At 39.7% G+C, this 18,608-nt stretch overlaps 1 protein-coding gene and 1 non-coding gene across 2 annotated transcripts in view; both read right to left on the bottom strand.

The window, feature by feature from the left end:
• ZDHHC9 (zinc finger DHHC-type palmitoyltransferase 9) overlaps positions 1 to 18,608 on the bottom strand; it is a 37,812-nt gene that overhangs the window by 5,477 nt on the left and 13,727 nt on the right. The window contains exons 2-8 of the mRNA XM_063083464.1: positions 16,628 to 16,788; positions 12,638 to 12,796; positions 6,825 to 6,962; positions 5,711 to 5,759; positions 4,852 to 4,954; positions 3,902 to 4,005; positions 3,403 to 3,499 (exon numbers count right to left, since the gene is read on the bottom strand). Coding sequence (XP_062939534.1) covers positions 3,403 to 3,499; positions 3,902 to 4,005; positions 4,852 to 4,954; positions 5,711 to 5,759; positions 6,825 to 6,962; positions 12,638 to 12,796; positions 16,628 to 16,788 — 811 coding nt within the window. The remainder of the gene's footprint in view (positions 1 to 3,402; positions 3,500 to 3,901; positions 4,006 to 4,851; positions 4,955 to 5,710; positions 5,760 to 6,824; positions 6,963 to 12,637; positions 12,797 to 16,627; positions 16,789 to 18,608) is intronic.
• LOC134368772 (U6 spliceosomal RNA) lies at positions 12,990 to 13,093 on the bottom strand. The gene has a single exon (XR_010022481.1). It is a non-coding gene; the product is annotated as a U6 spliceosomal RNA (small nuclear RNA).

Consider the following 18,608-nt stretch of genomic DNA (forward strand, 5'->3'; position numbering starts at 1 on the left):
ATGGAACAATAAAAGACCACGAATAGCCAAAGCAATGCTCAGCAAAAAAAATAAAGCTGGAGGCATAACACTACCTGACTTTAAGCTATACTACAAAGCTATAATAACCAAAACAGTATGGTACTGGCATAAAAACAGACACACTGACCAATGGAATAGAATAGAGAATCCAGAAATCAACCCACACACTTACTTCCATCTTATCTTTGACAAAGGCACCAAGCCTATTCACTGGGGAAGGGACTGCCTCTTCAGCAAGTGGTGCTGGGATAACTGGATATCGATATGCAGGAGAATGAAACTAGATCCATACCTCTCACCGTATACTAAAATCAACTCAAAATGGATTAAGGATTTAAATATACACCCTGAGACAATAAAACTTCTTAAAGAAAACATAGGAGAAACACTTCAGGAAATAGGACTGGGCACAGACTTCATGAATACGACCCCAAAAGCACGGGCAACCAAAGGAAAAATAAACAAATGGGATTATATCAAACTAAAAAGCTTCTGCACAGCAAAAGAAACAATTAAAAGAGTTAAAAGACAACCAACAGAGTGGGAGAAAATATTTGCAAAATATACATCTGACAAAGGATTAATATCCAGAATATATAAGGAACTCAAACAACTTTACAAGAAGAAAACAAGCAACCCAATTAAAAAATGGGCAAAAGAGCTAAGTAGGCATTTCTCTAAGGAAGATATCCAAATGGCCAACAGACATATGAAAAAATGCTCAACATCACTCAGCATCCGGGAAATGCAAATCAAAACCACATTGAGATACCATCTAACCCCAGTTAGGATGGCTAAAATCCAAAAGACTATGAACGATAAATGCTGGCGAGGCTGCGGAGAAAAAGGAACTCTCATACATTGTTGGTGGGACTGCAAAATGGTGCAGCCTCTATGGAAAATGGTATGGAGGTTCCTTAAACAATTGCAAATAGATCTACCATACGACCCAGCCATCCCACTGTTGGGAATATACCCAGAGGAATGGAAATCATCAAGTCGAAGGTATACCTGTTCCCCAATGTTCATCGCAGCACTCTTTACAATAGCCAAGAGTTGGAACCAGCCCAAATGCCCATCATCAGATGAGTGGATACGGAAAATGTGGTACATCTACACAATGGAATACTACTCAGCTATAAAAACGAATGAAATACTGCCATTTGCAACAACATGGATGGACCTTGAGAGAATTATATTAAGTGAAACAAGTCAGGCACAGAAAGAGAAATACCACATGTTCTCACTTATTGGAGGGAGCTAAAAATTAATATATAAATTCACACACACACATACACACACACACACACAAACCGGGGGTGGGGGGGAGAAGATATAACAACCACAATTATTTGAAGTTGATACAACAAGCAAACAGAAAGGACATTGTTGGGGGGGAGGGGGGGAGGGAGAAGGGAGGGAGGTTTTGGTGATGGGGAGCAATAATCAGCTACAATGTATATCGACAAAATAAAATTTAAAAAAAAAAAAAAAAAAGGACTGGCCCGTGGCTCACTCAGGAGAGTGCAGTGCTGATAACACCAAGGCCATGGGTTCGGATCCTATATATAGGGATGGCTGTTTCGCTCACTGGCTGAGCATGGTGCTGAGAACACCAAGCCAAGGGTTAAGATCCCCTTACCGGTCACCTTTTTTTTTTTTTAAAGACACCATCAAGAAAGTGAAAAGACAACCCACAGAATGGGAGAAAATATTTGCAAATCACGTATCTGGTAACGGACTTGCATACAGATTATATAAAGAACTCTTACAACTCAACAATAAAAAAGACAAATAACCCAATTAAAAAAGAAACAAAGGATCTGAATAGACAATTCTCCAAGGAAAATAGACAAATAGCCAATAAGTACATTAAAATACACTCAACATCATTAGTCATCAGGGAAATGCAAATCAAAATCACAATGAAATACCACTTCACACTCACTAAATTGGCTAGAATCAAAATGTCAGATAAGAGTTGCTAAGGATGTAGAGAAACTGGAACCCTCACCCACTGCTGGTGGGAATGTGAAACGGTGTAGTTACTTCAGAAAACAGTCCAGCAGTTCCTCAAAATATGACCCAGCAATTTCACTCCCAGGTGAAATGAAAATATACATCCATACAAAAACTTGTACATGAATGTTCACAGCAGCATCACTCATAATAACCAAAAGGTGGTAACAACCCAAATGTCCATAAACTGACCAATGGATAAATAAAATGTGGTTTATCCACATAATGGAATATTATTCAGCCATATAAAGAAACGAAGCACTGCTACATGCTACAACACGGATGAAATTTGAAAATATGCTATGTGAAAGAAGCTAGTCAAAAAATACAACACATTGCATGATTCCATTTATATGAAATGTACAGAATAGGCAAATCTATAGCAAAGGAAAGTAGATTAGTGGTTTTCTGGGGATGGGCCTAGGGAAGGTGATGGAAAGGGAGGGTGACTGCTAATGGGTACAGGGTTTCTTGGGGGGGGAAGATATGAAAATATTTTAAAATTGATTTTTGCAATGATTGTACAACTCTGTTAATATACTACAAACCAGTGAATTGGACATTTTATTTATTTTGTTCTTGTTTTTTGGGTCTTTGTTTTTTGGCGGTTGACCAGTACAGGGATTGAGCCCTGGACCTTGGTGTTATCAGCACCACACTCAAACCAACTGAGCTAACTGGCCTGAATTAGACATTTTAAAAAGGGATTGTATAGTATGTGAATCATATCTCAATAAAGCTCTTGTTTTTAAAAAAGAAAGTTCAAATAATAACTTTTTAGAAACATAAGAGCTGGCCAGTCAGCTCAGTTGGTTAGAGTGTGGTATTGATAATACCAAGGTCCAGAGTTCAGTTCCTATCACCAGCCAGCTGCTTTATAAAGTACATCTTGAGCAGGACAGCTGGAAGAGTTTCCACAACATCTGCACAGTCCAGTGAGGAAGTCCTCTTCTACCAAGGTAACCACATCACCAACTCCAACATGATATCCTATAGCATTTTATGCTTCCCTCATCAAGGCACTTTTCACAAAGTTGAGCAATGACCTGTTTTCTTGTCTCTCATCCCCACTAGAAAATGAGCTCTTGAAAGCAGGGATATCATTTGCCTTGTTCACCAGTATATCCCCAGCACCTAACTCAGTGGCTGCCACAGAGGAGCTGCTTAATTTATGCTGAAGAAATGAATACATCTTAATCTACCTCAAGGGCACAAAGACCTAAAGGCAATGTCGGGACAGAAACAGAGACAGGGGAGCTAGAGTGATTAGGATACAAAATCACCTAATTATATTTCTAAGCTGTAAATTTAGCCAACACCCTCTCTATCACCAACTCAGCCTTAAGAGTCAGGAACACTTACTGGGCTCTGTGGCAAAAGGCTGCTACCGGTCTCTTGAGTACTGGGAGGTCGACTTCCACTTTCCTCCAATGGCAAAATACCCCTTCGATCCAGCACACTGAAAGGACGGAAGAGTTAATAAAGGACTTGGCATTCACTTCCCCACCCACCCAGCTCACTGATCCTTGCTGTGTATACTGGAAAACATAAACTTGTCCTTTAGCAATCTAGACTCATCCCAGCACATGCCTCCTATCTTCTATTCACTTTTTCTTCCACAAACCAGGGAATGCCACATTAACCAGGGAACAACCAAATAAAATAAGAATGAAAGATCATCCCTTCCAAACAACCAGCTCATGGTCTATGGTCTGTGTAGATATGGTACCAAGTGACAACCTGTGGGAAGACCTATTTGACACCAAGAGGCCACATTCCAAAGAATGTATCAGACCAGGTAACAGGATTGGGTTGAGTTGCTCATCCCAAGAGCCCCAGGACCTTTTAGTCCCCTGAGTACCTGGGGGGCAAGGGGCCACACAGCACTTCACAGCAGTTCTTCACAATGTTGCCATGGCTGTAGGGATTCTGGACACGATTCTTCCCTGTCCATGATCCTTTGATCTGCATGGTAAAAGCCAAGGCTTACATTAAAAATTATGTTGAAGAAATACATGTAGCACGGGATGATGCAAAAGTTCCGGAGATTAATGGTGGCAATGGTTGTACAACAATGCAAATGTATTGAATGCCTCTGAATTGTACATTTAAAAAATAGTTAAGATGGCAAGTCTTATATTGTGTATACTTTATCACAATAAAAAAAGAAATACATACATAACCATGAAAAAACATTCACAATAGAGTGAAAAAAGTGGATAACTGAACAATACATATTATTTTTATTTAAAAATACATAATGTATACACATAAACATGGGAACAAGTCTAGACAAGTCTAGAAGACTATAAATCACTCCATTAACAAAGGTGATGTCTAGGAGGTAGTTACAGGGACTTTTCTTCTTTTTTGTTCATCTGTATTTTCTGATTTTCTACAATGAACATGGACTGATTGGTAAGTAATGATTTATTCAGTGCAACTGTCCCTCTCCATTCCAAATCCAGAGGCACCAAACAGTTTTTAACAGTTTTCCTAATGCCCTACAGGCATTCAGCTCCAAACAAAGCTGTCTACTTTCTCTTCCACACGTGCAATTTAACGATCTCCCACCCCAGGTTTCTATTTTTTTTTTTTTTTGAGTTTTTATTTTTATTTATTTATTTTTTCCTTAATTCTATTTTGTCGATATACAATGTGGTTGATTATTGTGGCCCATTATCGAAACCCCAGGTTTCTGCATGCCTCAACCTCTTGGGCCCTGGAGACTCAGTTCTCTAGCAGGTAACAAGAGACCAGTCTTTTGGGAGAGGAAGAATATGTGGTGAGGAGAAGAGATAGTTCACTCACATCTTCATTGGTTGTCTGGTTGAGAGCCACGAGGAAAGTGTGAAATCCAGTCAGTCCCACGACGGACCACAGCGTGAAGAAGCAAATGAGGACTTCTAGAACAGTGGGGTGAGGTTAAGGAATGCTGAAGAAGCCACACCAGGGGACTCAATGCCTAACCTGTGTTAATGGCACCAATCACACTGTCTTTACCTCTTAGAACATATATCAGAAAAAACCAAGTGTCCATACATAACAACAGATGAATTCTAAACCCTTATGAAAGGTAAAGGACTTCTGTTCATCCACTACGAGTAGATCTCTGGCATCTCTAGTGTATTTAAGTGCTTGCCTGTTTATTCACCACTGGCTCTTTGAAGAGGATGTTTAGGAGGGGCCCAAAGCTAAACAATGTTGGCCATCACTGCCAATGGGAATCCCACCAAAAAATAAACTTTATAAATAAAAAAATAGTGGAAAAAAAGGGATGTGTTTTATAGAAATCTCACCTGAATCCCCTTTTCAGAAATGCAGCCACTGTACAAAATAAGTCTTAGCTGTAACAGGAAGGCAGGACTTCCAGTAAGTAACATAAGAGGTATACTGAGGCAAAGTACATCCCACCAAAGGAGAGAAGACTGAGCCTAGGATCAGAAGGACTTGGGAGGGAGGCAACCGAGAAGGGGGTGAGGGGAAGTCCTTCCTCCAAGCCTGGGCCATCTTCCATTCTGATTGCTTGCACTAAGACTACATTTTTTTATTTTAGACTTGGCACTCTTTGACGTTTGAAAAACTAGATGGTGGGAGAACTGCTGGGAGAAAGCATGCTGGAAAGTAGTTTAAGAAAGCTTCACAGGGACATACTGCCAGGGGAGGATATGTTCCAGGAGTTTCTTTCAATGTCTCCAGGAAGCCAATTTTCAAGGATTCTGTGAAATTGGAAGGAGGAATAGAGAGAAAAATTAGTGACTACAGTCAAAACTACACACTATCCTAGTGCCTACTCACTCCTCTCCCTCTCTATCCCATGCTACACACTAGCAAGAGATAAGCTCTCAGGGGCTGGCTGGTTAGCTCATTTGGTTAGAGCGCCACCTTGTAATTCTAAGGTCAAGGGTTCAGATCCCTATGCCAGCCAGCCACCAAAAAAAAAAAAAAAAAGAGAGAGAGAGAAAGAGAGAGAGAGATAAGCTCTCACTCAGGCAAGGGTGAAGAATATCACCTCCAAGCTGGTAGTCTCATGACTAAAGAGTTCACATTTCCAAAGCAGGACCAGGCACTGGACTAGAGAGCTGGCCAGAGCATCATGCTCCCTTCCCTTTTCCCTAGCCTCCAACTATGGGCAAGCAGGCGGGCATTAACAGATGAAAGAAATCAGAAATAGCCAAGAAAATTCCTCTCTCCTCACCAGTCTGTGCCCTTCCCTTGTTCACAATCCAGCTCATGACTCCTCTTTCCAGGAAGCTGTTTTGATTAAGGCCACCCCCTTAACTCCACATCCCATCCACCCTCAGATTGTTTTTGTGTGTGTGTGTGCATGTGCACACATGTGGGTGTGTGTTTTCTATCTCCCAAAGTAGACCATGAGCTATTAAAAGGCATTTCTCTGGTAAAAAAAAAAAAAAAAAAAAAACCTTCTACCATCTAGCACAAGGCAGAAGAAAAGAAAATGCACAGAGCCAAAATGCATCCCTAACTTTTGGGATCAACTCAGAAATGTCCAGTACTCTGCGTGTAGACCACTAATTATTGTCCCAGTCCCCAGCAGAGGGCCAGAGAGAATGCCAACACATTCAGTAAGTACTGATGTGAGCCCAGGTTTGCAGCCCTGCTCAAGAGCAGACAGTAGTGCTCATTTCTAACCGGTCCTAAAGTGCCTTCACAGTGGTCAAAGTCCCACCAGGAAACCCAACTACCCCCCTAAGCTGTCCTCAAGTCTCCCCCCACCCCATCCCACTTCCACTCCAACAACAGACACTGCTCTGAATACTCACTGAGGGCCACATAGACGATGTTGAAGGCAAAGACATAAATTGTGAGAAGGGAGAGAGAAAGGATGAAGAGGTAGAAGTAGCGGTAGTTCCTCTTTCCAACACAATTCCCCACCCAGGGGCAGTGATGGTCGAAGCGCTCTGTGGAAGAAAGAGGAGAGTCCAGTGTCAAAGAGAGAGTCCAGAGCAATCCCACCATCCACATAATACCTTATTCAAAGACCCCCAGGGTTACTGCCTATTTCAGTTGTAAAATACACAGATTTCTGCTTTTTACTTCTACAAAATGTTTTCACAGCCATCTCATTTGATCCCCACAATCATCCTGGAAGTTGGGCAAAAGGAGATACTCTTTTACCCATTTTACAGATGAGGAAACTAAGGCACTGAGGGGTTAAGTGATCTGTCTCACTTTGCCAGTTAACAGTAAAGACATTGCTTTTCCAAATAAAAACCTTAGCAGGTGGGTCTATTAAGTTCAGGAAGAATAAACAGCAAAAGTAATAGAAGAAAACACAAATGACAAAGAAAAACAGATTTGACTCCATAAACTTGAAAAAAATATTTTGTGCATGTTAAAAAATACTATAAAGAAATCTAAAGAGAAAAAAAACAGCATTGTATATAAGATTGTACCTTACTATATGAAAGGACCTTACAAATCAATAAGAATACAAATATTTCCACAAGAAAATAGCTGGGGCTGGCCAGTTAGCTCACTTGGGATAGCATGGTGCTGACAATACCGAGGTCAAGGGTTTGGATTCTCATACCAGCCAGCCAAAAGAAAAAGAAAAGAAAAGAAAATGGCCAAAGATTACTTGAAATTTACTAAGAGAGATCTTACGTGTACTCAACACACACACACACACACACACAATGGTAACTATGTGTGGTAATGGATATGTTGATTAATTTGACTGTGGTAATCATTACAATATATATGTATATTAAAACATCACATTGTACCCCTTGAATATATACAATTTGTAAATCATACCTCAGTAAAGCTGGAAATAAAAATAAAATATATATATATAAAACAAACAAAAAATAGGGCAAAACAGTTAATAAATACCATATAAATATATATTTAAAATTTTTCAGGTTCACTAATAATTCAGTGAAATACTAGTAAAACAATAAGATACTATTTTGCTTATCAAAATAAGAATATATTACAATAGCCAAGAGTTGGAACCAGCCCAAATGCCCATCATCGGATGAGTGGATACGGAAAATGTGGTACATCTACACAATGGAATACTACTCAGCTATAAAAATGAATGAAATACTGCCATTTGCAACAACATGGATGGACCTTGAGAGAATTATATTAAGTGAAACGAGTCAGGCACAGAAAGAGAAATACCACATGTTCTCACTTATTGGTGGGAGCTAAAAATTAATATATAAATTCACACACACACACACACACACACACACACACACAAAAACCCGGGGGGGGGGAAGAAGATATAACAACCACAATTACTTGAAGTTGATACGACAAGCAAACAGAAAGGACATTGTTGGGGGGGAGGGAGGAGAGGGAGGAGGGAGGGAGGTTTTGGTGAGGGGGAGCAATAATCAGCCACAATGTATATCGACAAAATAAAATTTAAAAAAAAAAAAAAAGGGTTCTCGTGTTCAAAAGGGTTGGATCCCATTGTTCTAATGTGACAAAAGCCCCAGAGTTTATTTTAAAAAATAATAATAAATAAGAATATAAGTAATAATATCCAGTGCTAGTGAGAATAGTGTAAAATGGACACTCTCAGGTACTGCTTGTGGGAGTATCAATTGAGAGAGCCTTTCCGGAAAACAACTTGGCAGTATGTATCAAGAGCCTTAATAATGCTCATACCCCTTTGGCAGAATAAATCCATTTTGGTAATTTCTCATAAGGAAATAGAGATGCGCACAGAAATATAAGTTCAATAATTTTTATTAAATTTTATTGTGGTAAAATATATATAACATATACATATATATAACAAATATATATATTTGCCATTTTAACCATTTTAAGTGTATAATTCAGTGACATTAATTGCATTCACAATGTTGCGCAACCCTCACCACTATTTATTTCCAAAACTTATTCATTTACCAAACAGAAACACTGTACCTGTTTGTTTAAGCAGTAACTCTCCATTTCCCCCTTCCCTAGCTTCTGGCAACCTCTAATCTTCTCTCTTTATAAATTTGCCTATTCTTGATATTTCATATAAATGAAATTACACAATAATTGTCCTTTTGTGTCTGGCTTCTTTCACGTAGCATAATGTTTTCAAGGTTCATCCATGTTGTAGCATGTATCAGTTACTTCATTCCTTTTTATAAATGAATAATATTCCATTGTATGGATATACCACATCTTATATTACCCACACATCTGTTGATGGACACTTGGGTTGTTTCCACCTTTTGGCTATTGCAAATGATGATGCTATGAAGATCAACATATGAGTATGTTTTGAGTCCCTGTTTTCAATTCTTTTGGGTATTGTTATGGACTGAATTTTGTCCCCCATCCCCAATTCATATGTTGAAGCCCTAACCCCCAATGAAGCTGTGTTTGGAGATAGGATCTTTAAGGAGGTAACCAAGGTTAAATGAGGTCATAAGGGTAGGGCCCTAATATAATAAGACTGGTGTCCTTATAAGAAGAGGATGAGACACCAGGAGTATGTGAGTATAGAGTGTGTGAGGATGCAGCAAGAAGGCAGCCATCTGCAAGCCAGGGAAAGAGGCCTCAGAAGAAACTAACCCTAACGGCACCTTGACCTTAGACTGCCAGCCTCCAGAACTGTGAGAAAATAATTTCTGTTGTTTAAGCCATCAGTCTGTGGTATTTTGTTATGGTAGCCTGAGCACACTAATCCAGGTATATACCCAGGAGTGAAATTGCTGGGTCATAAGGTAAGTCTATGCTTAACTTTTTGAGGAACTACCAAATGGCTTTCTACAGCAATGTATGAAGGTTCCAATTTCTCCATATTCTTAATTTTAATAATTTTGACTGCAGTGCTATAATAATGAATAAAAAGGAATAGTGAATAATGTCTAATGACAGGAGACTGCCTAAATAAACTAGAATATAACCATATGATGGATTATGCAGTCATTAAAATACTATGTTCAAAAAACATTTATTAGAGATGTAGAAAAATGCACTAAGGATTTTAAGTGACAAAAGCAAGATTTAAAAACTATCATATATGGTCTAATTTCACAAATGAGAGACGGAAAGGAAATACAGCAAAATGGAAAGTGAGTTTAGAATTAAGTTTTATTTATACTTTCTGTACTTCCCATATTTTCTACAATGAACATGTATTATTTTAATGAATAAAAAACTCACAAAGAATAAAAATAGATCATTTTTAAAAAGCAGTGAGCTGTTTACTGGTCAAAAAATAAGGCTGTAAGAATGTTACAACTCTGGGTAAAGGGCTACGGCTGTAGATTGGATGCCCCTCCAACCTCATTGAAGCTTAAAACTCCACCGTAACTGCCAAGAGGAAATAATGAAGTCAGAGTTGCAGCAGAGAAATCCCATCAGTGCCATGCCTACTGGAGCCTGGTGGAGCGGGACTGCCACAGAGACCCCAGAATTATGGAGCTACCAACGTGCAACGCCAGCCTGCGAAGAGCTAAAGCATCACCTGACACCAGGAAAGCCATAGGAACGGAGCTGCCTGAGGACTTGGGGACCCAACCCCACACCAGTGTGCAGAGGACATCGAACACGGAGTCAAAGTACAGGATTCTTCAGCTTTAAGATTTGATGCTTACTCTGCTTGTTTGGGGCCTATTTCTCCTTTCTTTTGGCCGTTTTCTCCCTTTTTGAATGGGAATGTGTACCCTGTGCTTGTCCCACCATTGTATCTTGGAAGTAGATAACTTGTTGTTGATTTCACAGATGGGACTTTGAACTTCGGACTTTTGAGTTGAAACAAGTTAAGACTTTGGGGATGAAATAAATGTATTTGCATGTGAAAAGGCCGTGAGTTTTAGGTGGTCGGGTGGAATGCTGTAGACTGGAAACCCCCCCCCCACCTCGTTGAACCTTAAGTCCCCACTGTAACTGTTGAGGATGGGAAATCCTATTACAGTAATTGAAAGATGGTGCCTTGAAGAGGTGATTAGATGGTAGGACCATGCCATAGTGAATGGATTAATAATGGTGGTCTGGGGAGTGGTTCTGAGGGATTTAAAAGGGGAGTGTATGAGGAACTCTCCACTCTCTGCTCCACCATTTCCTGCCATGTGAGACCCCTGAGTACTGTCGCCATCACTAAGACACTCTCCAGATGTGTTTCCTGGACTTTGGACTTCCCAGCCTCTGAAACTGTAAGCAATAAATTTCATTTTCTTACAAATTACCCAGTTCCATACATTTTGTTATAAGCAACAGAAATGAACTAATACAATTTCCGAGAAAGGGAATCACTGGCATTAAAGGGTATACATGTTTTAAGGCTTTTAATGAATCTGATTAGGTTGCCTTCCAAAAAGTTTGTTCCAATCTATACCCCTATAGTACAGGACTAAGCATTATCAGCTTTTCCTTGCTAATTCTCTAGATTAAAAAAGCATCCAGTTTTAATACTTATTTCTTTGATTATTAGTAGGAATGAACATTTTTTTCATGTTAACTAGCCAATTGTATTTCCTGTTTAATGAATGGTCCATATTTCTACTTGAATGTTAGTGTTTTTTTAAAAAATCAATTATTATGAGTTCTTCATATTTAAGAATATTAATAAGTTTTTTATATTAATATTAGTCTGAAAACCTTACATCAGACCCTCTTTAAATATCTTTTTCTGGTTCATTTAAAATGAGTTTCAATTTACAAAAATTTTATCTACATATAACTTTTTACCATATAAAGCAAGATACACCTCCCAACCTTTGCCTGAAGAATTGGCTGGTAAAAAGAAATCAATGTCCTCAGACATGCTGCTACATGGCATAGAGAAGGAATGTTAAAGTATGCCTTGTGATAATATCAGCAATTTCACATACATGCCTATCAATAGGCATATTTACAGCTTGTTTCTGATCTTTCCCAGGCTTCAGCACACAGTAGGCAGTGATTATAACTAAGCCATATATATGTGGATGGAAGCACAGACCCCTATATCATGCACATATGCCCAACACACTTGCAGCAGCAGCACATATGGAAGAAATGAGCAGTTTGAATTCAGACCTGTTCTATCTTTGTCTCATACTAATTACATGAACTTAGAAAAAGTGCTTCACCTATTTCCTCTTCTGTAAAATGGGGATAATACTGATCTCACCGGGTTGTTACGAGTCTCAAATAAATTAAAGGGAAATCGCTTAGCACAGGGCCCAGCATGTAGTAGGAAGTCAAATGCTAGCATCTTTCCTCCCTTTGGGAACACCACTTTTTATACTGTACAGGCCTTCCTTCCTCAATACTGCCCTCCAGTGGACGAGGATACTCCTCGCCCAAATAAGGTGAGCCCCGCATGAAACAAATCCAGTAGAGGAAAATGTAGATTTTAAAAACAGGTAAAGTTTATTCACCAAAGATTTTTTTTTTTTTTCATTTTAGACTAGAGAATATTTAAATTCTGATTTGATCAACACAAGTACAATTGATTTGCAGTTGTTCAGGAGCTTCTTTTCTATGTAAATGTCCTATCTAAATCTAGCTTGTCTCCCATCTAAATCTTTTTCCCACCCCCACTGATTTTTCCATAGAATGTGACCACCTTGATCCTCTTGTTCAACTCAGCTTTCCCACCGAGTAACATCCCCTTGACTTTACTCACCCACACAGTTGTCACAAATGCTACAGTGGGAGGCCCTGGGAGGCCTGAAGATCTTGCATGTATAACAGTATTTCAGTTTCACAATCTGGTTGTTTATCTGGAAATTCTTGATACGAGGGGGTGGTCGCTGGCCCTGGGGCACCGCACCATTGGTAGCTTCTGTAAATCAGTAAAGACAGTTAACAACAATGCTAGCCATTATTTGAGTCCAAAAGTCTCACCATCTCTCCAAAAGCAATGGGGGTAATCAAAGATTCCCTAGGCCCACTGTCTTCTTCACATGAGCATTTTTAAACTAGACTTTTTTTTTTTATTATTTAAACCTGGTTGCTTTATTTTGCACTTTTAAAATAAAAATATAAAATGCTTCACAAATTTCTGTGTCATCCTTGCACAGGGGTCATGCTAATCTCTGTATCATTCCAAATTTAGTATGTGTGCTGCTGAAGTGAGCACTACAGACTAGACTTTCTTTTTTTAAAAAAAAAAAGATGACTGGTAAGGGGATCTTAACCCTTGACTTGGTGTTGTCAGCACCACACTCTCCCGAGTGAGCCACGGGGCTGGCCCTAGACTAGACTTTCAACATCACAGAGTGTCGCCCCAGAATTCCACTGAGTGCCAAGCAATTCTGTTGTGTACATATGAAAAAGTGTTTCTTCAAGGTTTTCTGTCTGATTACAAAAAATTCATAAAAGAAAAATGGCTAAAAAAGTAAATGAAATGGAAACATTCAACTTCACTAATAATCAGAGAAATAAAAATTAAAACACAAAGATACCATTTCCACCTATTATATTAACAAAGATTCTACTTCTAAGAACTTATCAAAATTACAAAGAAATATACAAGAGAGGTTTATTTGTCACAGAATCCCTTTTAATAGTGAAAAACTAAAAGTAACCTCAATGTCACAATAGCAGATTGGTAAATTATGATACATGCATAGAATAGAATATTATGCAGCCATTTAACATGATGTAGACAAACACAGGAAAATACTCATAATATATTGCAAAATGAAAACGTATCCTAAAAAGCAATATGGATAAAAGGAAACTATCTTGCAAAAATAAAATATATGCACGAAAAAAGACTGGTAATACTTAGAATTAGAAAAACAACTACTAAAATAAAAGAAATACATGCTTATAAAAAGGTTGGAAAAAAAAATATATAAGAAAAGGCAAAAATCACTGAAAACCTCTCAACTCAGAGATATTCATACATTTTAGTGTATTTGCTTCTCATCCTCTCTTAACAGATAAATAAACGTTCATGATTTTTTAAAATTTGAGATCATATTATAAATGCAATTTTGTACCATAAATTATTTACTTAACATTATACTGTGAACATTTCCCCATGGTTGTTATTTTTTTCTAAAACATCATTATTCCATCTTATGCATACATTGTGATTTATTTAACCATTTTGTATTGTTGCACATTTAAATTGTCTCTGGTTTCTTACTATTTTTTTTTTTAATTTTTTAAATTCCTATAAAAGATGACAGATAAGGGGATCTTAACCCTTGACTTGGTGTTGTCAGCACCACACTCTCCAAGTGAGCTAACCGGCCATCCCTATATAGGGATCCAAACCCGTGACCTTGGTATTATCAGCACCACACTCTCCCAAGTGAGCCACAGGCTGGACGGCACTGGGTTTTTACTATTTAAATGATGTTGCATGCAAAAACTCAAAACATTACAGATAAAAGCTTAAGGCCCCTTTGATCACCACCCTAATCCCAGTCCTCTCCTCCCTTCCCCAAGAATGTATTCATGGGTTAAAATTAGTTTCTAAAACAGAAAGGAAAAAGAAAAGCATGTCGAAGTCTGAGCAGTAATATATGAAGTTGCTGGCATTAAAATAGTTATACTCATATTAATAAGAAAAAGGGAAAAAGAAAAAATGATGCACTGAAAATCTTCCTACAGGAACTTGTAAAAATCTGATTATTTCCTTCAGCTAAACCCTTAGAGAAGTAAAATTACTGGGTCAAAGGGTATGAACCCTTAAAGTCCATATTAGTGATTGCCAAATTGCTTCTCAGACAGATTGTATGAATTTGCACGCCTGCCCATCTGCAGTATATGAGAATGCCTGTCTCATTGCACCCTCGCCACGCAGTATAATTCTAAAAACAGAATATTTTTCAATTCACTTTGATTTTAAAAATATCTGCCATATGGAACATTTTTCCTTTTTTTGCAGAGTGGGGTAGATGCTGTGAAATCAAACAATAACAGTGTGTCACAAGTCTTAAAAGGATGGGGATGGCTGTTCAAGAGGATGATATAAGTACCAGCATGCCACCCTACTGTTCCTTTGCATATGCTTTACATGAGGGCACCTGAGAGACAGAGTTCATGGCTCAGGCTCTATGAAGCAAGGGAATCACATAACTTCTTTCCCCACCCCCCACCCACAGCAAACCCAGTACAGGGCTAAGCATAAGCTGACAAAAACTTGCTAACGTGAACATACGTATGAATTCAAGAAACATTCTTCTATCATGAGAAACAAGCTAAATGCAGAGGTCGCAATGTGGCAGCTTGAGCCTGGGCCCCAGGCCCATAGATCAGGTGCCAAAAGAGCTAACCTTATTAACAATCTGCTTTGAGATGCAAGGGACTGCCTTGACCCTTACTTTCTCCATACGTGACTGGGAAGGAAGCTATAGAAAAATAGTTCAGGAAGAGAGAAAAACAGCACTCAAAACTCTCCCTCACTATCTTGCTCCTAACTAGCCCAGTTCTACAGGGTCTCCCCCGAACTCCAGCTGTGTCAACACACCTTGCCTCTGCTTTCTTCCCACTATTCCCACCCTCACCCACCCCAAAGTATTTCTAGCTCATATGTGCATAAACCAATTTCTCCTTAGCTCAACTAGAGCAGGCTGGAATTTTTCGAAAAGAAATCCACTAAGAAGCTAGGAGAAAACATAGCTAGAATAAATAAAAGAAGTAACAAAAGCACGGAAGCCTTCAAGGCACCCTCAAGGAACTAAAGGCTAGTCAGAGACTGGTGAGCTACTGGCATAGCTTCTTAGTCTTACAAGTCCTGGGTCCCTTCTTCTACTCTATCTGGCTTGGATGGTGACTCAAGCTACTTGGGCACCAAACTTGAGAAACATTTACTAGGCACTGCTACTGATCTGGTAGGCTCCCACTCCCTCCTAGTACTGGCCTCATAGTCTTCTTTCCCATTGTCAGCTCCCAGGACATCCCCTTCTAGCCCTGGGATGTTCTGCTTCAATTCATGAAGCCACCCTGGCTCCTGGATAGTGTAGCACTTCATCTCTGTACCAAATATTATCATCCTGAGCTGCAGTCTGCACTGTACCAGGCCCACAATTGCTTCCTTTACCCCTACTAGAGTTTTCAGTGGGTCCTTGCATCAAAACTGCCCCTTCTCACCTTGTGTGTTCCCCTAAAGCAGGAATTCTTGGTCAGGGGCCCATGAATGTGCTTTAGAAGATCTATGAATCTCTGAAATTATATCCAAAATTGTGTGGATGTGCATGCATGTAAGAATATTTTCATGGGGAGAAGGTTTACAGCTTTCACCAAAAAATCAAATGCAGGGCTGGCCAGTTAGTTCAGCTGGTTAGAGTGAAGTGTTATAACACCAAAGTCAAGGGTTCAGATCCCTTTACAGGCCAACTGCCAAAAAAAAATTAAAATGCATTGGTAACCCCCCAAAAAAGTAAAAGAAAAAAACATCCTCTTGGGAACAATGCAGCAGGACCTTGGTAACAAATCCTTCCTGAAGTGCAACCCAACACAGGGAAGAACAAAGCCTACGACTTTAGAATCTTGCTACGCCTGCCTTACCAAATTCACAGGGTGGTCATGATCTCAGATTCAGGATCACAACAGCCAGAAATGATGGTTAATCAGCAGCTACCATTATGATTCCATTCCCTTAACTGATTAGGGCCAACCACTGCGCAGCAGCTTGCCAGCTGGTTGGGAAACTCACCTATCTCCATTTCTATGAAAGCTGCTTCATCTGGTAGGGCCCGAGGAATCACTCCAGGGTCACTGAAGCTGGTCCTCAACAGTGTAGCCATGGAGAAAAGGAAAAGTAGGGCAGCAAACACAGGGATGGCAGGAGACAGCTGAACAGCCAGGTAGCGGCACCTGAAGAAAGCAGGCAATTCAACATTTAATTATACCTACCCAATGTTGATCTCCAATTGTTAAAAGTATGTTCATCTGGTCTCTGTAACAAAATCAGCAATACTTCAAGGGCAAGGACCATGCTATTTACTTCTCTTGAATTTCCCAAAACTCCTAACATATGGTTCTGCCCATAGTAGGAGCTCAACATATACTTAATTGCTTGATGTCACCTATAACACAGAAGACAGTCTCAAGGGATCTCCCTTACCCCCAAGCCCAGTCCCTTTGATCATCCCGCTGGGAGCCACATTTTCACTGCCTCATGAAAGGCTCCCACCCAGCTAAGGACAGGGAAGCAAATGAGCCTGGATTGTAAGCACCACAGGTTGATCCCACTCTGGGAACATCCAGAGCTCTTCACACCCACTCATCTGACATTAGGGCTGAGCTCGATGAGGAGGGAGAAAAGATGATGGCCAATCAGGAAGTAGGCTCGCCGTGTCAGGGTATCTCAGCATGCTTCAAGACCAAGGAAAAGCTTCAGAGCTGCTGATTGACTCTGCAACATCCATTCCTCTTGTCTCCTCAATTAGCTCAGCTAGTAGGTGACTAATGACCATCATCAAGGGAATAAGAAAATCGTATCTCCTTACTACCTCTTCCCAACATCACGTTCACTTTCCTTTGTCCTCATAATGCACCTGGAAGGCCATTCCTCTTCCTCTCTGGCTATACAACCTCTACTCATCTTTCAGGTCCCAGAGACATCAATACCATCATCGTCACCATTGCAACTACAATTTATTGAGTGCTCACCATATGCCAGGCACTGCACTAAGCTCTTTATATTCATCATCTTATCCAATTTTCACATGAAGTCTATGATATAGATTCCATTAGAGCCATTTGACAGATGAAGAATCTGGGACTTAGGGAAGTCTTGCCTCCTCCAAAGGCCCATGCTCATCTGCACTAATCTCTCTTTACTCCCTACAGTCCTCACTGCCAGAGCCTTGTATCATTTCCTAGCGTTTCTCAGTATATTGACCACATCTCTCCCAACTGGACTTCATAAGAGCAAGAACCTGCTCTTTTTGGACTGGGAATGCTTGAGTTCAAATTCTGGCTCTACCAGCTCCTAGTTGGGGTGACTTTAACTTCAATCTTCTTATCTGTAAAATGAGGATAACAACATTACTTCGTGGGCTCATTGTGTGGGTCAAATGCACTAGTATAAATAAAGCGCTTACAACTGCACTTGACACATAGTAAATGTTAAGTAAATGTTAGCTATTAGCATTATCATCATGATTCTTTATCCCCCAGAGCCTAATACGGTAAGGGAACAACAAACTTACCAGTAAGTACTTGTTGATCTGAACTGAATTTCAAACCAAATAAACGGGAATATGTGATGAAAGTTACCACTGACCTATTTTTATTCTCCTCCTCCTGAGGCACATTTCCCCTTGTAAACAGAGATCTTCACATGGAGGCAGACTATAAGTGGATGAGCAAGGAGCAGAGGGAGAGTGGAGAAAGCAAGCTAGGGGAAAAGCTTCCCTCATCATCATGGGGAGTAAGCAAGCTGCTGTCCATTCAGAGCAAATGTTTGACCCCGGGTTGTATATTCGCTGCAGTTTCGGAACGACCCCCATGAGATCCTCCCCATCCTCCCTACCACACATACAACTGCATCCAGGGACTCAAAACAACTTCAATTAGGCTAAGCAGTTTGCGATGAAGGTGAACATATGAAGTGAACCTGAAAGACAATTTTAGTGGCTTTTTTGTTTGCTTGTTTGCTTATTTTTAACAAAATCCTTGGTCTTAGCTTG

Source organism: Cynocephalus volans, chromosome X (assembly GCF_027409185.1).
Source record: "Cynocephalus volans isolate mCynVol1 chromosome X, mCynVol1.pri, whole genome shotgun sequence".
NCBI classification, from domain to species: domain Eukaryota; kingdom Metazoa; phylum Chordata; class Mammalia; order Dermoptera; family Cynocephalidae; genus Cynocephalus; species Cynocephalus volans.